This window comes from Colobus angolensis, unplaced genomic scaffold, assembly GCF_000951035.1.
Source record: "Colobus angolensis palliatus isolate OR3802 unplaced genomic scaffold, Cang.pa_1.0 Scaffold5, whole genome shotgun sequence".
NCBI classification, from domain to species: Eukaryota; Metazoa; Chordata; class Mammalia; order Primates; family Cercopithecidae; genus Colobus; species Colobus angolensis.
The window spans coordinates 20,768,227-20,789,424 of record NW_012118487.1 but is presented as its reverse complement, the minus strand read 5'-3'; the positions used below and the strand labels follow the sequence as shown (position 1 = coordinate 20,789,424).

Here is a 21,198-nt window from a genome sequence, read left to right as displayed (position 1 = left end):
CTTGGCTGTCCACACCAAGGGGAGCCTGCTGGCCTGCATGAGCTGACCTCAGCACCCCTGGCCTCCATCCCATGCTTGTCAGCACCCAAACTCTGGTGGGGGCTGAGGCTGGGGGCTGGTGTGTCAGCACTGCCCTCAGCTCACACACACTTGACAACTTTGCCCCACCACAGAGCAGATGCCAGAGAAGGAAGTGGGCAGGAAGTGGGAGTAGGCACTTCCAAGTCTGTGGGGACAGGGGGGCTTCTGGGTCCCCAGAGTGCAGCAATGCCTGGATCTGGAGCTGCAGTTGGATGGCTGCATCTGTGCCCAGGAGCACAGTGTTCCCGCCCTGCTGTTCCTAACTCCCCATTGGCTCCATGGAGCATGTGACCCCAGCCATGCCTCCCCTGTTACAGCCAGCATCTTCACAGTGGCTGCTTCAGATGGGCTGCTGCTGCCATCAGTATAGTGGAAGATATACCACACCATCAATACAGAGTTTACTGATAATGCAAAACTGTCTTTTGATGACTTTGTATCTGTTTTATCCATCATTTACATAGAAAAATCAGAACACATATTTTGTAATGTCACATAATAATAAATGCATTAAAAATAACTCCTATAGACATGATGGTGGTTGCCTGTTGTCCCAGCTACTTTGGAGGCTGAGGCGGGAGAATGGCATAAACCCAGGAAGTGGAGCTTGCAGTGAGCTGAGATCACACCACTGCACTCCAGCCTGGGAGACAGAGCGAGACTCTGTTTCAAAAATAAATAAATAAAATAAATAAAAAGTAAATAACTCCTATAAGTGAAAATAACATTTTAGGGTTATCTATATAAATAAAATCAAATAAATTATGACTTTTGCTAAACAGAGAAAATGTACTTTGGATTTTTTAATTATGTTTACATTTCTATACATGTTGAAAAGAACTATACCTTTGAGTCACTGAATGAATAAAGTTAAAATGAGTAGAAATATAACATGTAAAACTCAAGTCATATTTATTTTTAGACCATTTATTAAGAGCACAGTAGCCCGATATTTTGAGGCCATACTTGCACTCAAATAATGCATTCCCAGGAACTAGGACAGTAGCCAATTATAGATAAGGATAAGGGGCAATATTTGTGATTTATCAACCCCTCTTCCCCAAGTTCTTTCCTGAGGCAATTGTTCAATGAGTGTAAGTGGAGATCTTGTTAGTGAGGAAGAATTGTACAACTATATTGTACAATTATGTACAACTATATACTATATAAAATGTATTTGCATTTTAATAATGCAATCATTAACTTTCAAGACTTTTTCCACATAGTATTGAGTCTATACCCAAAGGAGGAAAACTGAACCATGGTGTAGTTGAAAAGAGACAATTTTAATGCCTACTAATTTTAATCTTGACAGTTTTGTTTTTTTCTTCTCAGCTTGTTTCTGATACATAGCATAGCACAGGACTTCATAAAACTGAAACCTATTATTTGCTTGTTTACAATTATTTTATATTTATATTTAAATGAATATTATCTTCACTCCTCCCAATCTTTTCAGTCTTTAATAGTCACAGTTCTACTCTCTTCTTCTATGACGTCAACTTTGTTAGCTCCTACATATGAGTGATAACGTGTTGTATTTGCCTTCTTGTTCCTTGACTCTTTTCACTTAATGTAATGTCCTCTTGACTCATATCTGTCTCCTCAAAGGGAGAGGCTGTTTAACAGAAACAAAATTACCTCTAGATAGGAGAAATAAATTCTAGTGTTCTATAACTGTATAGCATGACTGCAGTTAATAATTTAGTGTATATTTGTCAATAGCTAGACGAGAGGATTTTGAATGCTCTCAACACAAAGAAATAATAAAATCTGAAGTGATTAATATGTTACTTACCATAATATGAAATATCTATAATAATGTCTTAATTAAATATAAAATAAAAGATTCAAATCATAGAGCCCCTGAAAAATGTATATTGTCCCTATGTGGAATTATGTAGTTATCTCTCTATTGAATTAATGCTGATGGAAAAGCAAGACTATAGTAGCCTTCATTATTAATTTGAATTTTCTACAATGGGTAGTACCATGTCTTACATATAATAGGTACTTAATAAATATGTACTGAGTTGAAAATATTTTTCCTATTTACTTCAGTTTAATAAAACAAGAGAAAGAAAAGACCATGCATCACGGAAATACTTGTAATGTAGTTGTAGCTTCTTTTAGAAAAATTGCGGAAAATCTAAAAAATAATATGACTTTCATCAATATGCTAATCATTCTTCAGACCATTATGTTTAAAAAGAATAATACAAACTGTCTGAAGCAACTCTATCTCTACCTAGAGAAGGGTACTTCTTATAAATTTAACACCACGAATGCACTTACATTATTTTAAAATTATGTAATATTTTTTATATTTTCCTCAATAGTTCATTTATCTTTATACTGATAATTTATCAGCTTAAAGAGCAAGGTTGTATGACTTTCCAGAATCTATTAACATCCAAGGGGAATTAGGAATTAGGATATGAAACATTAAAAACAATACATCAAATATGTAATTTGATAAACCGTGTAGCTTTTTTATCTCAACAAAAGTTGTTTTTTTCTTCCTCTTGTAGCTGAAAAATTTAATCAGCTTTTGAATCAGTCAAACATTAACACTGGATCTTTTAAGTGAATCATGATTTGTAATAAATTTATAAAAAAATACTGGGAGTTGTATTTTTGTTTGTTGATACACTCCACCATTTAAAAACTTCTCGGTATAATGATCAACAGGAGGGGTGTTAACAGAGTTAGATTTCTCTGTGTCTGAGGGAGAGATTGTAGATTATCACAACAGCAGAAACTGAATAAACAGGGACAAGATAAGAGTTCATTCTCAAGGTGCATACATGGTCTGGATGATGCATAAAATAAAATCCTTCTCTCTTCTATACAATTAACTACAGACCATGAAATGTGTATATAGTGTACGTTTTAAAGTTTAATTTGAAAATCAATTTGTCCTTTCTAATCATTTTGTTTTGTAACAATAATTCTTTAACTTTTATCTTTAATGATCATGATTTTAGTTCATTACATGGCCTTTATAACCAAAGTGAGTTTGGCATAGAAGAACACGGAGAAATTGCTAGCAAAGGGCCATTCACAACATGGCCCCAGAAGTGTCTACATTTAAACATTGAGATACTTTAGCTTCCAGAAGAGAAGCCCAAGGCATAATATTCTTTATCATTGATAATTTCATTATTCTTTATGTTTATCAGATTTTTGAATCACTACAGAAGTTGGGAAAGAAATTGACTTAAACTCTGGCTTATTTTCTTACGGGTATCTTTGAATTGTCTGAAATTAAGAACCTAAGAAATCCTCCACAACGAAAATTCTACATTGGAATAAAAATGATAATAGAAAGGTCTTTTCAAATTGCCTGCAAAGTCATCAGCTGGCTATAGTTTAGACTTAATCTGGCCAAGTGAAGAGGCAATGATTCAAATCTTCCAGGACCATTATTTTGAACACATGGAGGTTACAATGGAAATATTTGCATCAGATAACTTTACTAAAATGGATTTGCAATTTTTAGTTATAATGCACATCTCCCTTAAAAGAAAAGCTGTTCACAGAAAACATGTCACTTTTTACTCATTATCTGTTTTTAGCAAACATTCAGGACTCAATGTTGTCCTCAATGTTAGCATTTCTTAAATTGAAAAGTATCACAATAATCATAATCCTTGGAACCTGCTCTACAATATTACAAAGTTTCAATATGGGATGTGACTATAAAATGATAATAATGAACCATATTTTCTTGCACTCAGATTAACACCAGCATTATATAATTAGTTGGGAAGGCAAGCAATTTTGTTTTCACATTAAAGGAAATACAAAGGCCATTTATTGGAGTGAGGATTATTTATTCTATGAAGCTAAATGGGAAAAGTAGATAGGCAGATACTGCTTATATCTCAATAGAAAATTGCAGTCGTACAAATATTAGGATACCAACATTTCCAATTTGGTTTAGTACATTCAGACAAAAGGAACAGATAAAGTTAAGGTGACATTATTATATTTTCTGTCTCTAGGTTCTAAAAGTTTAACCTATCTTTCCCCTTTTTAGCATGTCAAAATATATAAAATTTTGAATCACAGAAACTGTAAATGAAATAATTTCACTTCAAACTTAACTCTTCCAAATTTTCCACATCTACAACACTATTATTTTAACAGATCTTCATGTTTAAAAGACAAAGTAAAATACTGGAAAACAAAACATTTCAAAGTCAAATTTTAGCATGTTTCACTTGTTGAAGAATTTCTTCTTTTTATGTATGTAATTATTATGTGAATTGTAAGTTAAAATCATAATTAAAAATTCCTTTTTTTGTCATGTTTTCCACAGGAGCTTTCGCTCATAGCAAGGATGCTAGAGTGTTACCCATTCTACCCAACTCCGACTCACAGACACTTTAAAAAAAGTCTCTTTAGTTGGAGAAACTGTCCTTAAATTCCATATGATTGTGATGGTACTTCCAATGATAATGTCAAATATTCTGGCTAAAGAGAAACATATCACACAGATTGCCTAGTCACAGTGCTCCATTAGCCTGTCCAAGGTGATTGGCTGGGAAATCTGCACCTTCTCAGGATTAGGCCCCAGCGTTTCCAAGCCATCTTACCATTTATAATTTTACAGCACACGAATGAACAATTGCTGAATCCTGTGATGTATATCATCACAAAAGCAGGCTCACAATTTGTGATCACTACTACCAAGTGAAGTGGGAAAACTAGGAGAGCAATAAAAGGGATTCTAATCTCCCAGAAGAGAAGTAAAATAATATATCTAGGATGATATATCAGTGACACAGCTTTACTCTAGTGATTTTACATAGCCATTTCAACAAATACTGGGCTATCTGTAATGATTTATTACAGATTCTCAACTTTCTTCCACAACACACACACGTGCACACACACCAAAATGAGATATCCAATTCATTCTCGAGTCTTTGGTTTGACTGTCCAAATGCATTCTGTACACTTGTACCCTCACCAACCCCATTGCACCACCAGAATCTTCCCCCAGGAGTTACTGCCCTCACCCTCTGACTAACTAGACCTAGAATTTCACTGTTGCTTCTCACAGCATATGCAGTGATCCTTTAGAAAGGAAACTCATTTCTTATTTGTATCTTGACTGAGGCCCTGCCACTGTTTGCCTGTTACATTTGTGATAAAATTCAAAACCTCCCTTACACAGCTTCAAAGCCCTATAAGATGTGAGTACTGCACAGTTTTGGACCAGATACCTTACTTCTTTTATAACCACACTGGCCATTTTACTGTTCTATGGGAACACGCCAAATCCGTTCTGCTACAAGATCTTTGCAATCTCTGTTCCCTGTGTTTGGCTCACTCTTGCCTGATATCTGAAAATGACTCTTTTCTTTTCACTCAAGTAATTCTTCAAACATTATCTATAATGAGAAAGTTTCCTTAACTGCTCTGTCACCCTGCCTCTTTCCTCAGTCACCTCTGTATCTGCCTTGTCATTGTTCACTATCTTAAATCATATTATGCAGTGTTCGATTTCTTTGTTGTCTGTCTTCCACTCCAAAATGTGAAAGTAACAAGATTAGAGGCTTTCTTTGTCCTTCTAACACCATAACCCAGGTGCCTATATGCATTACTGGCTCACAATGATGATCAATATGTGTGTTCAATGATAAACACATTTTGAGTAAATGAATGCAGTAGAAATCTCAAGTAAGAACAAAAAATTAGATAATAAATTGGGCAACATACAAGTTATCAATGCCCTGTGGACAAGTAGTTTCATTGCTTTAGCTGACTAGACACTGCAAATTAATACATTAAGTAATCACAAGTTAGATCAGGTAAAAGTCTCTATTTACAGAAAGACTACATAACTTTTTGGAAATTTTTATAATGGGTGGTAGGTGCAAAAGCACCTACCAGGTGGAGGCAAGAGAATAAAAACAAAATTATTCTAAAAGATTTAACTGCAAAGAGCAGCATAATTGCTCAATATGAAATAGAAGGAAACTAAAGGTAAAGAGAGGATATGGAATTCTTTTCTCCCCCTATGTTGTAAAAGAAGTGGAATTTTTGTATGCTTGCTTTAAAAAAATTATAGAATTTGCATTTGTTCATATATGCTAAGCAATAAGCTAACAGATAGAGAAAGATTAAAAATATTACACAAGCAATAATTGTTAGAGCAAGGAATACAAACACAAGAAATGATTGTTCTAGAGCCGAGAACACAAACTGATGGATTAGGGGTATATAAAAGAGGATGAGGAAGGTTATGGTTGATAACAATAATAGTAACCGTAATAAAAGCAACAATAAGAATAGAAGCCACTGTCCTGAGTGTTTCATGAGTATTAATTAAACTGATATCTGCACAAGCTAGTAAGCAAAATGTCAGAAAAGACCCCACTGGATGCTTTCTATTTTGTCTGTGAACAAAATGCTGAATTTGCCTACTGAGAACAGAAGGGAAGATAGCAATATATGCAGCTTAATGCAAACAGAGTTTTATAATAGCATTTTATAAAAAGAGATATAAACTGATTCAGGACACAGAACAAGTAACATAAAATGTGAATGGTCTAGTTGGGAATAAAGCATATTCATCAGTAGTGATACCAAGACAGTCACATAGATCTCAATAATAATATGTGGATTTCAGTCTTAAATACAGTAATAAATAAACAGCTGTGTGACTCTGGACAAGTCACTTAACAGGCAACTAATAATAGAGTTAATAGGCAGCAGATAATGGGAGGCTTTGAAATTGAACAGGTCTAAATTCAGCTCATAGCTATGGCAGTTTTCAATTCACATCAGCTGAGTTTCATTGTCTTAATCTGTAAAAGGAGGAAAATGATAGTAACTAAAAAATAAATTAATACATGTAAAATACCTATAAATTTCTTAGTAAACTCTTATAAATAAGCAGGTATTTTTATTTCTATGATTCTCAAACTAATTATCTTCCTTATCATTTTCATAATCATGATAATCCTTACCTTATATTTAGAATGCAGAATGGAATTAAATGTCTCTAAAGAATTTTCTAGATCCAAAATTAGTTTATTCTATACATGCAAATCCTAGATACATATCAGTCAACCTAATGTTAAAACGGGAGGAAAGAAAGCTATAAAAATGATAAAGAATGTATTCTACCCCTACAGATGTATTAGCTGTTTATATTTTGTCACTAAACCAGTAGACCTCTTGGATTTCAAAGCCTCCCATTATTTGTTGCCACAGTTAGTTGCCTGTTAACTGACTTCTCCAGAGTCACACAGTTGTCTATTTATTAATATATTTATGACTAAAATCTAGGTTTCTCTATCACACACAATATTACTGAGACCTGTGTGGATGTCTTTATATCAGTACAGACGAATACACTTTACTCCTCACTTAAATAATTATGTGTTAAGTATCTAGGACCTAAGGCTTAAATTTATGTAATTTATATTCTGTTTTCATGTAAGTCTTTATAACAGGCAAAATCCCTCTATGTTTAGTGAAGCCTCATAGTCTTATGATCATCTGGAAATTCCAGTATTTTTTGTATCTTATGTGCTACAGCTTTGTCTGTAAGAGTAAACAAGTGTTTATGTTTGGAAATGAATTATGTGCAATTGTTAGGGCATTTCTACAGATAGTCCCCAGTAGACAAGTTCTTCAAAACACTTACACAGTCTCCTATGCTTTTAACCAATGTAAAATTTGATGAGATAATTACTAAGATCCCATCACACACCTCTATTATTTTTCCACCATCAATGTACTTCTTAAGTTTTTTTGTAGTAAATTTCAAATAGATTTATTAATCAGGATAATGATAGCTACTCTCATGCATCTAAAAAGTTCAGTGTCTTAATGCAAAAGTTTATTTTTCTTTCATATAATAGGCCAATGAGACTATTTCTTGGATCATCATTCCTATGGTGATTCTGGAATTAAATTTCATTATATCTTGTGTTTATACCATCCCTTAGATCTCAGAATTACCTGCTTCCATCTTATAAGTAGAAAGGAAGGGGGGAAGCAGTCACACCCATATCTTAACCGTCTAAACTCTGAAGTGATAAGCATTACTTTTGTCCTGTTTTGACAAGCTAGTCCCATGATCTCAGAAAGATGTCAGGGCTAGTGGGAAGAGCTGCAGGAAACTAGTATCTGGCCTGTCAGGCACTTCCCAGAAATAAGTCCACCCTGTGAAAGAGGAACATCATCCTTTGTTCTATGGCTAACTGTCTCTCTGCTCAAAACTGAGTATCAATGAGTACAAATTACATATTCAAAATCACAATGTGAGGACAGAAATAAATCAGAAGTGAATTGAGCTCCATATTTTGACACTAGATAGGCCCAACTTTAAAAATGATCTTACACGTATTTTAAAGAAATCTAAAGAAAATAGTAAAATAAAGCAAGAATTTAGGAATAGAAAGATTATTCAGGCTGAAATATAGCAGCAATGACTACTAATTCCCTCATTATTTATCTACATTAGTCAGCAACAAGAAAAAAGATTTTATGCAAAGTTTAAAAATCAATATGCTCCAGTCCTTAATGTCCATTACCCAGAAATACTATTGTCTCTTTGCCAACAGTTGACTAGGAGGAGGTTTAGCTGTAATTTACCCAAAATGTTGAATTATTTAATAAAAATAATTCAGTAACAGCAAGTTTGGATTTAATATTTAAAATGTCATGATTAAAATAAAGTGAATTTATTAATGAATTCATAGCAATCATCATTCCAATTGATCACTGGAAATCACATTATTAATAATGATAATAAATACTCTAAAATTTTAAGAAATATAATTGATTAACTGGAGACAAATATTTAGAATAAGAAATATTTAATGAAGAGATCGGCAAAAACAGAAACATGTAAAGCGTTAATTAAGTTCATTATAGCACCTCTCCATCAAGCACTAATTGCATTAAAGTAATAGGTCTAAATATTAGTGAAAGTAAATAAATTACACACATTTTGTTACTGCTTGAAGATCCAGTACTTCTTTTCCACTGTTGAGCTTCTTTTTTTAAGTTTCTTTATCTTGTGCTAAAACTATCCTCCTCTTTGAGAAAATTGCCTAAGTTCCAAAAAATGTTATCAGTACAGTCAATTTCCTTTAACTTACCACCATTTTTTACCATGATTCATCCTGTTACAACTTAGGGATAATGGCTGATATCAAACCACCAACAGTGTCTACATAGCCCCTCCATTATTAAAGGCACACACAGATACATTTATTCCTGAAACTGAAAAAAGAATGTGACTTTTTGTTTGTTTGTTTGTTTGTTTGTTTATTTATTTATTTATGTTTTGAGACAGCGTTTCCCTCTGTCACCCAGGCTGGAGTGCAATGGCATGATCTCAGCTCACTGCAACATGTGCCTCCCTGGCTCAGTAGTTTCTCACGCCTCAACATCCTGAGCAGCTGGGATTACAGGCATGAGTGACAGCACACTGATAATGTTTGTATTTTTAGCAGACACAGGGTTTCACCATGCTGACCAGGCCCATCTCAAACGCGTGGCCTCAAGTGACCTTCCTGCCTGAGCCTCCCAAAGTGCTGGGATTACAGGCATGAGCCACCAGTGCCCAGGCCATACTAATTTTAAATAAAAAATAAACCATGACAGTTGAAAATTCAAAATTACTAATATCTAAACAGTATTCTTTACTGGTAAAGGGGTGAAACAAGAGGCATCGGCATATTGTTTACAGTAGAGAAATTGACACACTCCCCTTTGGAGGGTGTTTGACAATATATGTCAATATTTAAACATATTTTCTTTTTGACATAGCAATCCAATTACTAAGAATTTATGGCAAAAATATTCGCACACATGTTTATAAAGATACACACTGAAGAGTGTTGTACAAAGCATGATAATAAGAAAAACTAGAACTAACCCTAATAAATATTAGTAAATATTTATTTACTAATAAAGTATCTTATTATACTTTATTAATATATAAATATTAATAAATTGTATATATTTATATATGTCCCTCAATAAAGTATTAAGTAAATTATGGGATAGTCTTGTAATGGGTTTCTTTACAGCCATTTAAAGAAATGAGATAAAATCCATTTACTGAATTGCAAATGTTCAAAACATGTTATGTTAAAAAAGGCACAAAAATATGCATAAAATATTTCCATTTGGAGGTACGTGTGTTTGTGTAAATGTGTGTGGGTGTGTGTGTAGATAATTCGTGGAAGTGTAGGAGTGGAACTGAGTGGTCTGGGGAGGAAGGAATCAAATCTGTACTGTCTTTTCTATCATATGAAAAGACATTATCCACATCTTTTTTTCATAAGTGTTAAATTTTAAAAATAAAGAAGCTTTAAAATTGCTATCACTTATACCACCTTTGTGTAATATTTTCTACCCTTTTCTGTGTAGCTAATAAACAATCATAGTTTTTCTTAGTTCTTTCAAAATAATAAAGCAATATAGAAATAGACCAATTTAGAAGACCTGGAATAATCATTATTCTTAATAGGCAGCTAGTTTCCTCTTTCTCATAGACAAAAGAATAAGGTTTTTCTTTTATATAAAAAGCACCTACTACATATTTGTGTAAATGTATCCCTTCCTGCATTTCAGAAACCTAAGTAATGTTGATTAAATTTTACTATGAACCTGAGCATTTTAGTCTTCATCTCTTAAGGATATTTGATTAAGAGATATTAAGGTTCATCCAAAATACTTCTTTAAAAGTAACCTTCATTAATATCCAATTGTTTCTCTTCAAAGGTTTATACCAAATTCTTGTCTATTTGGGGAAGAAGAAGAAACCAAGAAATATTTGCATCTTCCTTTGCTGTACTTTTTCCCCTCAATTCATACTCTTTTCCTTGTATAGGGGACATTCATGAAGCACTAATTGGATGGCAGAGTAACGGCTTACGCGTGAAGGAATTCTTTCTGTTCACTGTTCACTTTACACCATCAGCTGGCCTTCATCTATTCCCTGGGTCACAGTGCACCTTTTTTGTGGCTAGCTGCTCCATTTGACCTCTTCTACTGATCATCAGTTTAAACCCCTGTTCTCACAGCTGAAATCTTGGTATACAAGCTTCAGAAGTATACGCAGAGGCACATTCATTACAAATCTGTTATACAGACTTCAAAGCCAGTATATACAGCAAATAGGACTGTGAAGGATCTCTACACAGATCCAAAATTTCCATCCTTCAAACACAAGGAGAGTTCCTGCTAAGCAGAAGGAGTCTTTAGGCCCAGTGGAGAAACAAAATCTCTCTGACAGGACATGCAAGGATTTAGCTATGCTCACTCATAAAAGTTGACATTCCTTGAGGCATCTAGTACATGTAAATCCTTCTCCTGTATTTTGGGATTTCTGGTCTAAAACTCCTATTCTCTGGTCATGGGGAGATGGGCAATGCTAAAGGATGTAAAGCAGAGAATCATTAAGGGCAGCAAATTTGTTGAAATTAAGTACCCTAATAATTTTTAACCCACTAAAGGTATGCCCACCCCCATGCTATTTCTCTTTAAGCATCTCTCTCACATTTTTTATAACACAATGATGGCTCATTGTTTCCATTCTCTTCCTTCTCAACTGCCAAAATCATGTCCCTGCTTTTATTTAATGTATAAGGTAATCTTAAATTTCATATCCTATGATCATGCCAAGAGTAAATCGATTTTCAAATACTTTGTCAATGGCAACCCAACAATTCACCTGTTAGCTATTAAATATACAAACAAGTCACTACCATATTTGTGGGTTAAAAAGCATTTCTAATGTGCTATGGGCACAAAGATGCAAGCATATTTAATTCTACCTTGGGTTGGGAGGGGAGACTGAACAGACCTTTCTCAATAATTAATGTTTATTGAGTGCTTTCATTGTGAAAAGTGCTTTACACAAATTATGTCTTTAATTCTCACAAAAACAGAGGGAGATACATAGTATAATTATCAACTCTATCTTTTAAACAAGAAAACTGAGTCTGGGATAATTTAATTTGCTCAAAGTCATTCTGGAGAAATGGATATGGAGCCAGACTTCAAAGCTAGTCAGTCCAGCTTCAAATTACATACCATTAACCATTATGCTAAAAGCCTTCTCAGAAATGGAGTCTGCCAGAAGAACAAAGGAACAAATGGGCAGGACATGTCATGAGAAAATAAAACACAGCCATAACCAACACCCATGATTATAAAATATACAACGTGTTTAGGAAAAAACAGTAATAGCTAACCCTATCATAATGCCTATCATGGATGAAGTAGTTCTAATTGTTTTTGCACATTAAGTCATTACTCCTTAAAGCAACATCACATAAAGTACTATTTGCATGATACCTACTTTACAGCAGAAAAATCTGAAGCACTCAGAGCTTGAGTAACCCGTCCAAGATCACAAAGCTAAGAACAGTGGAGCTAGACTGTGAAGCCAGGCATTCTGGCTGTGGCCCCTTGTGCTCTGATATACATCCTGTGCTCTCTACAGAATGAATTTCCTGCTGTGAGAAAGCCACAATGTGCCACTGGGAGAAAACTACAGAGGAGGCTCTAAAGCTACCTGGGACAGATTATAAAGGACCACGAGGACTTTGGACTTTAATCAACAGGTTCCTGATTTTCAACTGGAGAGGAAATATATATCAATAATGATAAGGTGTGTTGTGTATTCCAGAAATAAAGTCAATCCTGTGATTTATTTTCATATATGAGAAACATACTTTCTCTTTTTTGTGATGCATAACACCTAAACACAAAGCCTGACCAAATCATATTGACTGACTAATATACAATCTAAGTAGTTGAATTTTCTGATTATAAGCAATTCTCAATTAGGGGAGATTATACTCCCTTCTGGATGATAATAGAATAACTGGAGAACCTAAAAAGTGTATATTAAAAAAAAAAAAAAAAAAAAAAAAAATCTGGGTTAAAAGATGCTGAGAAACAGTACATTAGGCAATAGGTATACAGAAATTTCTTTTTTAAACATATAGGGTGGTGGTAAGATAAGTAACAATTCTACAATGTTTAGAAGCATATCTCGTTTATATAACATGCTTTATAAGTAACATAAGACAATAAAACATAATAAGAGCACAAATTCTAGAATCACAATGACCAGATTTAGTGTCAAAGTCTGCCAATTGAACAAATTAAGTGAATTCTCTGTCTCAGTTTTTATCACAGGTAAAATGGGGATAACAACTGCAAATCACCTTACTTCCAACTATTGTAAGATTAAATGAATTATACACATATATGCGTGTGTGTGTGTGTGTGTGTGTGCATACAGATACCAAGTTCCAGACATAAAGGAAACTCTATGAAATTTAGTTATGATCTGTGTTTTAAAAAGAGGAATCAAACGATGTTATACTAATTCACTATCCAAAGTACAATGACCATTTGTAAATGTAATTAATTTTTAAAAGTTTTGCAAACCTTCATCATCTTAACTAAAATAAATTTATGAAAAGTTAAGTATCTATAAACATCTGTTCACATACATAAAATTGATAATTATGGAAAAAGAATGTATATATGTATATATAAACAAGATAGGCATGATTTCAAATCTGAAATCTATACTTCGTATCTATCACCTATCTATCTATCTACCTATCTAACCATACCTATCAATTATGCTTCTACAGAACTAATCTCAGGCAGAACACCCAGAATCTCTGAGCCTCAGTTATGGGCATAATAGTGCTTAGTATAAAGCATTAGCGTCATTGTAAAAACTAAATCAATTTAAGGCACTTACTAAAGAGTATTGCATTTACTAAGTATGAAATAAATACAGGATTTAATTATCTCTGAAGACATTATTAATACAGTCATATTCCGTAGAAGTTAAATGTCTCACAAGTATGAGAAGCATTATTTTTAAATGATTATGATAAGTTTAATTCAGTTCAACAAACATTTGTGGAACGCTATATAGCTTATGCTTTGTGATTAAATCTTTCTGCCCCTTCAATATTTCACCAAAGGAAACACAAACACCATAGCTGTTCAATCAGTGATAATTTAAATACATTTAGATCTTCTTTTAAAAATTGTCGTTATAAACCATGGATTCCAAGATTGCACAGTTAAAACAGATACATTTTAGGACTCACTTTTTTGATAATTATTTTTGATAACTAGCATTTTACACTACTTTCATCATTTTCTACATAATGCCTTCTTAGGAGGTCAAAAGCACTTCCTTATTGATTCTTTTTTTTTTTTTTTTTTTTATCCTTCGGTGTAAATGAAGTAGAAACTAACATGGCTAGTTTTGTCCCACATCAACTTCTTCAACCTCACTCTGTCTTATTATGCCAAACCTTTTTCTTTTAATATCAGCAGCATCGATTGGTGCCAGCAACACTGATCTAGAAACAGTGCTAATTATCTGCAGCTGCACGGACAGCAAGGGAGCATAAAACACTGGGCTTCTTGCTCACAATATACAAAAACAATGAAACAATCACCCTCAGCTGTCAGCATCTGCAGATCTTTCCCCGAGGGTAACAATAGAAAAAGTGGATCACATTCAAAGCTTGGGAAACCCATCATGTATTTCATATTAAAGCATCTAAATAATGGGTTATGTTACCATCTTGGAAAAACGTGCTACAGCTAAAGTTCTTTCTCATTATTCACACCACTATTTTCTTTTAACTGGCAATGACAATGGTAACAGAAAGCGCAATAACAAAGATATCACCTGGTTTGAGACCAGTTCTTCACAGAAAAAGACATTTGGAGACAATATCCAAATATATGACTTTCAGCATCACGTATTTGGATGGTTTACACCATCCTCTACACTGGCAGTGGTGGTCAAAGCTAGAGTAAAACTATGATTTACCTAATCCTGTTATTTTTCTGATTTCAGAGGACAATTATTGTTATTTAAAATACTAAGGAAGGAAAAATTTACTAATTATTTCAATTATTTACAAATCCAAGTGAAGGACCTAGTAGTTTCTTAAAACCAATTTTTACATTCCTCATTTCATATTTAAATATCCTTCTTTAACAAGATCATGTGCCTTTCAGGGATATGTATGGAGCTGGAAGCCATCATCCCAGCAAACTAACACAGGAACAGAAAACCAAGCACCACATGTTCTCACTTATAAGTGAGAGCTGAACAATGAGAACACGTGGACACAGAGAGGGGAACAACACACACTGTGGCCTGTCAGTGTGTGTTGACAGTGGGGGGAAGGGGGAGCGAGAGCATCAAGATAAATAGCTAATGCATGCAGGGCTTAATACGTAGGTGATAGGCTGATAGGTGCAGCAAACCACCATGGAACACCTTTACCTATATAACAAGTCTGCACATTCTGCACATGTATCCCGGAACTTAAACTAAACTAAAATAAACATTTTAAAAATACTTCTTTTCCTTTTATTTGATAAATCATGCATTCATTTATTCTGCCAATTAAAACATATTTGTTGATTGATGCCTGTACCCTCCTTAATTCATTTTCAACAAATATACACAAAGCACTAAGAAAACAATGTGTAAACCTAGATTATCTAGATTGGAATTTCAATTGATCAAACTATTTGTCAAAATATTCTTCCTAAACATTTTACAAATGGCAGCTGTTTCACTAAACTCCTCAGAGAAAACATGTACTGAGCAGTAATGTAAGATATGGGTCCACAGTTGTAAATAAGACACCTTCACTGAGCTTTCAGTCAGTCAAAGGAGATCGATGTTAGACAGACTATTACAAATGCTGTGAGCATTATAAGATGAGAAGCTTAAAATTCTAAGGCAATGGAGAAATGAGTGTGATATATTGTATTGGGAAGAGGAGACTGGAAAGTGTGTTTGAAAAATTGTGTTCCCCTTGCAGAAAGAAATGGCAGGTTTCCTTTCTCTTTTATGAGATCAAGGGAAAAAAAGAATAAGTTGTTCCTTAAAAGGAAAAAAAGTAGCAATATGTATTCTAAACTATGCAAATGGCCAAAACTTGATTAATTAAGCCCACTTTCCCTGCTTTCTCTACGCCATCCCCAAAATACACACAATCCTCAAATCTAAGATCTGGATTATTTATATTAGCCATTTTTATTGATAAAGTGCTTGGCAAAGCTCTTCTTCCCTAAGCGTTGTATAAACATTCACTATGTACTGACATCCTCAAAGCAAATAAAGCATATCAAATATTAATCTTAAAATCAATTTGTTGGAAACTAGTGATTTATTTATTGAATAGAGTGTGGATTGAATGGAAATTTATAAATAGTCTCTATCAGAAATAAAACAGGACTAAATACTATTTACATAAAACATTTTGAAATTCACCCACTAAAAGCATTTTAGTCTCCCCTCTGAACCCCCTGCACCACTACACTGAAGGCAAAACTTCAGTAGTGCCCTATTAAGGATCTTTCAATTTTATATATTAAGGGATATTTGGCTATTGGTTTCTGATAGTCTTTATCATGTTAAGGAAGATTTTTGCCTGTAGTTAAGTCGTTTAATAAGTCAGAGAAGTAATGAGACAGCATAGTTGTAAAAAGCTTAGATTCTGGGATCAATCAGTACTGATTGGAATTGAAGCTCTGAAAAATTCTAGCTTTGTAGTCTTGAGTCAGTTACTTTAACCTCTCTTAGCTTCAGTGTCCAGCAAGTGTCAAAATGAGTGTGTCTCTGCCACAGACATGATATTAACTGCGAGGTCTTTGGTTGCTCTTTGACTTGGGTTCATGGGGCCGGGGGTGAAGTGGCAGGTGAATCTTTTCAAAGCTGTTAAATGTCTGCACATGGAAATCTTTCCCAGGGTGTCTAGAACTTGTGATAAAACAGCTTTTGCTTTTATGGGAGATGAACTTACATAGTGTCTGTAACTTAGGTGAGAGATCATATAGGAATCTCTTTTGACACCCTTCTCTTTTTTTATTTCACCCCCAATATACACACATTCACATACTAATATTTTTAAATTTGTTTGATTAACTAATAGAAAGGCCAAGAAATTTAGAATTCTAAGGAAATAAATAGAAAAATGAGTTTCTGGTCCAAAGCTTTGTTATCCCTTTGAAAAATTAGCATCAAAGTCAGGATTAACAGGGGATATGTTACTGATAACTGCTTCACTCATTTGTGCTTTCCCCTAGAATGCTAACTTTATAGAACTGTGATTTCCAAGAAGTCTTTTATTCTTTATATCACCAAATCATTGTTTCTTTCTCCTACTCCCTCTGTGTCTTCCACAAGTACATTATTGATATACCATGATTCTATCCCAAGTGAACACATTTCCAAACCCCCATACCTTTGTTACATCAACCTCCCTTGGTTCTAGAAATCTGCCACTATAGACTTAACATTGTGAAATAAAGACTTCTAATCCTTTTGGCATGTAAAAGAGGGTGTTATGTATATATGCTCTTACATTATAAGAAACATCAGTGTAACTTAAATATTTGTTTTCTAGAAATGCTATTTATATTCTTATTTTCCAATATTCTTATTCTTATCCTCTTACTCTTGGTGTGTTTGAGTAACAGAATTTATATGCAAGTACACTAAAGCCAAAAATCCAATTTTTCTCTAAGCATACACAAATAGCAAAATTTTCTTTGTTCATTTGATTTAAAAGCAATACATAAATAAAATCCATTATCAAAGAAAGAATATTCACAAAAAGTAACTTTAAAAATGATAAAGGAAATGAATACACCACTTGTTTTAGTCGGCTAACCAATGAATTCTTGTTTGATTGTTGACGCGTTCAAATTTTTAAGACTCAGCACCAAACTACACAGGCTATTTCTAAATTACTGGTCCTTCCCCAAACAGAGCCCGTCTAACAGAAGCAGTGATGGTTGTTATAAGATACTTGAAATCCTCCCTTCCTCTTTAAAAATTGTGAATCAGCATCCAGGGAATAGATGTAAGGACTCCACTGGTATGAGTGACTCCTACAGAAGGTGTCCTGAGGGGTTCAAGTCCCAATTCCCTATTTCGTGACTTTTAATCTCTTTTTATTAACATCAATCAGTTTCTCTCCTTTAACTTTCTAACTCTCTCCTGAGGGAAATAAAGATGTTTGAATAGCCACAAACAAAAATATGTGGAGGGAACAAAAGTTTAATTGTTCCTTAAACTTGAAAAAGCACAAACATTTAGATATAACATTTAAATATCATCTTTATATGACCTTCTTTATTTAATAATATATGCCTCAAATTCTATAATCTGTAGTAATTGTGATTGATACCAATGTTTAACCCAAGTGAATCATAATTGTATTAACCAAGCCTCTGTAACTGCTTCAATAAAACTCTGCATAACAGATTAGCAGGTGCTGCCAAATATTTATACCCTGCAGTTATTCCTGGTAAGGAGCATTGTTCAATCAGTGGGATTAAATTTAACAATGTTTACCTGTGTGTAAGCCTCCGGTGACTAATGCAGACTGCAGTCTGAGAATCTTGAGCAATGCATACTTTATGACGACTACATTTCATCTTTAAGCATGGATCCTTAGCTGGATCTAAAGCTAAAAAAAAAAAAAAAAAAAAAAGCTTCTGTAAAATGGAGGTATCAAATCCCATGAAACACAATTTGATCAGGTAATTTACATAGTGCTTAATTGTAAACTTTCTTCACATTCTTCCTCTGTTAAGAGATACTTCTGCTTCTACTCACATAACTCAGAGTTAACAGCTAGCTGTAGTTTAGTCTCATCCACTCTATTCAGAAGCTAAGATGCACATACGCCTATGATCAGACAATGTGTTATCAAAATAGAAACTTTAAGACCCAAACTTTCTGTGGTTGCTACTACTACCTTCTAAGCAGCAAAGGTGGTGAAATAAAGTTAGAGTATGTTACTGAAGTATTTTATGACAGTGGAAAACTACAATCTATACCCTTGCTTTCCCTAGATAAATGCTGCTGGGTAAATAAAAGGGATGAAACAAACAAACAAAAATGTCAGTGAACATTAATGGGTATCTTTGTTACCCAAAAACAGTCTGGAGCTGTATTTGGAGACTGGATGAATATGTCATAGTAAGAACTGAGATTCTGCATTTTCATTTTTACATCATTTGTGCATAACATTTGGACCACCATTTCTTCAAACAAACCTCTGTCTTGATGGCTGCCAACAAAAAGACTATGTGAAACGTTGATGGTTTCATTTTATAACAGCTTTATTTATATATAATTCACACACTACATAATTCAGGTAGTTAAGTTTACAACCAATGTTTTTCAGTATGTTTGCAATTGTAAAACTATCACCACAATCAATATTAGAATAATTTAATCACCAAAAATACCCAAACATATCCTCTTATTATCATCCCCTTCTCTCTCCCCTCCAACTAGTATTAGGCAACTACTCATTTAATTCCCATCTCTAGAGATTTTCCTATTCTGGACATTTTATATAAATTGAATGATAAAATTTGTGGTGCTTTGTGCCTAGCTTCTTTCACTTGAACAATGTTTCTGAAGTTCAATCATGTTGTACCATGAATCACTACTTCCTTCCTTTATATTGCTGAATATTATGCCATTTTACAGATATACCACATTTTATTTATTCACTAGTAGATATGCATTTTGACTGTATCCACTTTTTGGCTATTGTAAATAATACTGATATTGGTGATCATTCATGGTTAATCCCAGTGACACCTTTTTTTGTAACTTATTGTTGGGGGCAGACCAGAGGAGGAGTTGGTAAAAATAAGCAAAAGGCACTGAGTGTCCAGATTTGGTACATGCCAAAATTGAGAGAAAGAAACAATGAAATACGGTAAACAAAAAGTTCTAGTGCACAAAGAGAAATAAAACCAGAAAAAGGTGTATTTGGAATATGCAGAAGTATTCGGAAAGGCTCCAGGCTGACCAGTGGACATAAAATGTGGATTTGAGACAATCTTTGAGGGTAACTCAAGCTGATTCTTAAGCATATTTAGTCAATAGCCTAAATAAAGTGAATATATTTTGATAATCAATGCATTTTATTTATTTTATTATATTTTATTTTATTTTTGAGACAGTCTCTCTTTGACACCCTGGCTAGAGTTCAGTGGTGCGATCTTGGCTCACTGCAACCTCTGCCTCACAGGCTTAAGTGATTCTCCTGCCTCAGCCTCCCAAGGAGCTGGGACTACAGGCACGTGCCACCACACCCAGCTAATTTGTGTATTTTTGGTAGAGACAGGTTTCACCACGTTGGCCAGGCTGCTCTCGAACTCCTGATCCCAAATGATCCACCCACCTTAGCATCCCAAAGTGCTGGGATTACAGTGGTGAGCCACTGCTCTCGGCCTGAAAATCGATGAATTTAATAAAATACAGATATAAGCTATAATCAATATGCACATATATCTTACTAATTTCAATACATAAAGTATATTTCTGCAAAACTCTTGTTAGAGATTTTACATAACCATGAGATTTAAAATAATGTTAACACATATCATTGGTGAAATATTAACTAACATTTTGTATTATTCCATGCTAAAGTGGTCAAGACATTAAATGCATCTATTTGGAACACAAATGTTTCAATTTTCTACATACTAAGAGAATTTTTTAATAAGTAATGATAGATTAATTATAGCTTTCCCTATTTGGTCAGTAGCTTTAATAATGAAAATAAACTATATTACTTTTTCATTGTCTATAAGATGATAAATATACTTTGTTCACTATGCAAATATAAATTGCTACAACATTCTTTTCATACTAACACAGTTTGAATCATCATTAGGTAAAAAATGTTGTCTTTGAAGTATTGCACTACAAAAGTGTGTGACTTCTTGTTGGACAACATAAAAGAAAAAAACACAATAACTTAGAAGGCATCAAAAGTGTTTTGAGCTATTTTTAATGTTTAGTCTATGTTGATTTCTAATTATTAAAATCACTTTTTAAAATTCATTAAACAATTCTGCCTAACAATTAAATAATGTCATTGTTATCTGCCTCTGTACTGCATGTACATATATGTCATATACTCCTTTTGAGTATATTTAATCTTGGACTTATGTTCTGAAAAAGGAGTGTTTTTTTTTTTTTTTTTTGAGACGGAGTCTTGCCCTGTCGCCCAGGCTGGAGTGCAGTGGCCG

At 33.9% G+C, this 21,198-nt stretch overlaps 1 protein-coding gene across 8 annotated transcripts in view; it reads right to left on the bottom strand.

Moving 5' to 3' along the window:
• The window catches only part of SPOCK3 (sparc/osteonectin, cwcv and kazal-like domains proteoglycan (testican) 3), a 488,523-nt gene that overhangs the window by 226,548 nt on the left and 240,777 nt on the right, over positions 1–21,198 (bottom strand). For 6 of the 8 annotated variants that reach the window (XM_011959650.1, XM_011959651.1, XM_011959652.1 and 3 more), the window contains one exon: positions 18,494–18,608. The exons of the other annotated variants lie outside the window; for them this stretch is intronic. In XM_011959650.1, coding sequence (XP_011815040.1) covers positions 18,494–18,608 — 115 coding nt within the window. The remainder of the gene's footprint in view (positions 1–18,493; positions 18,609–21,198) is intronic. 8 annotated transcript variants of the gene reach the window in all.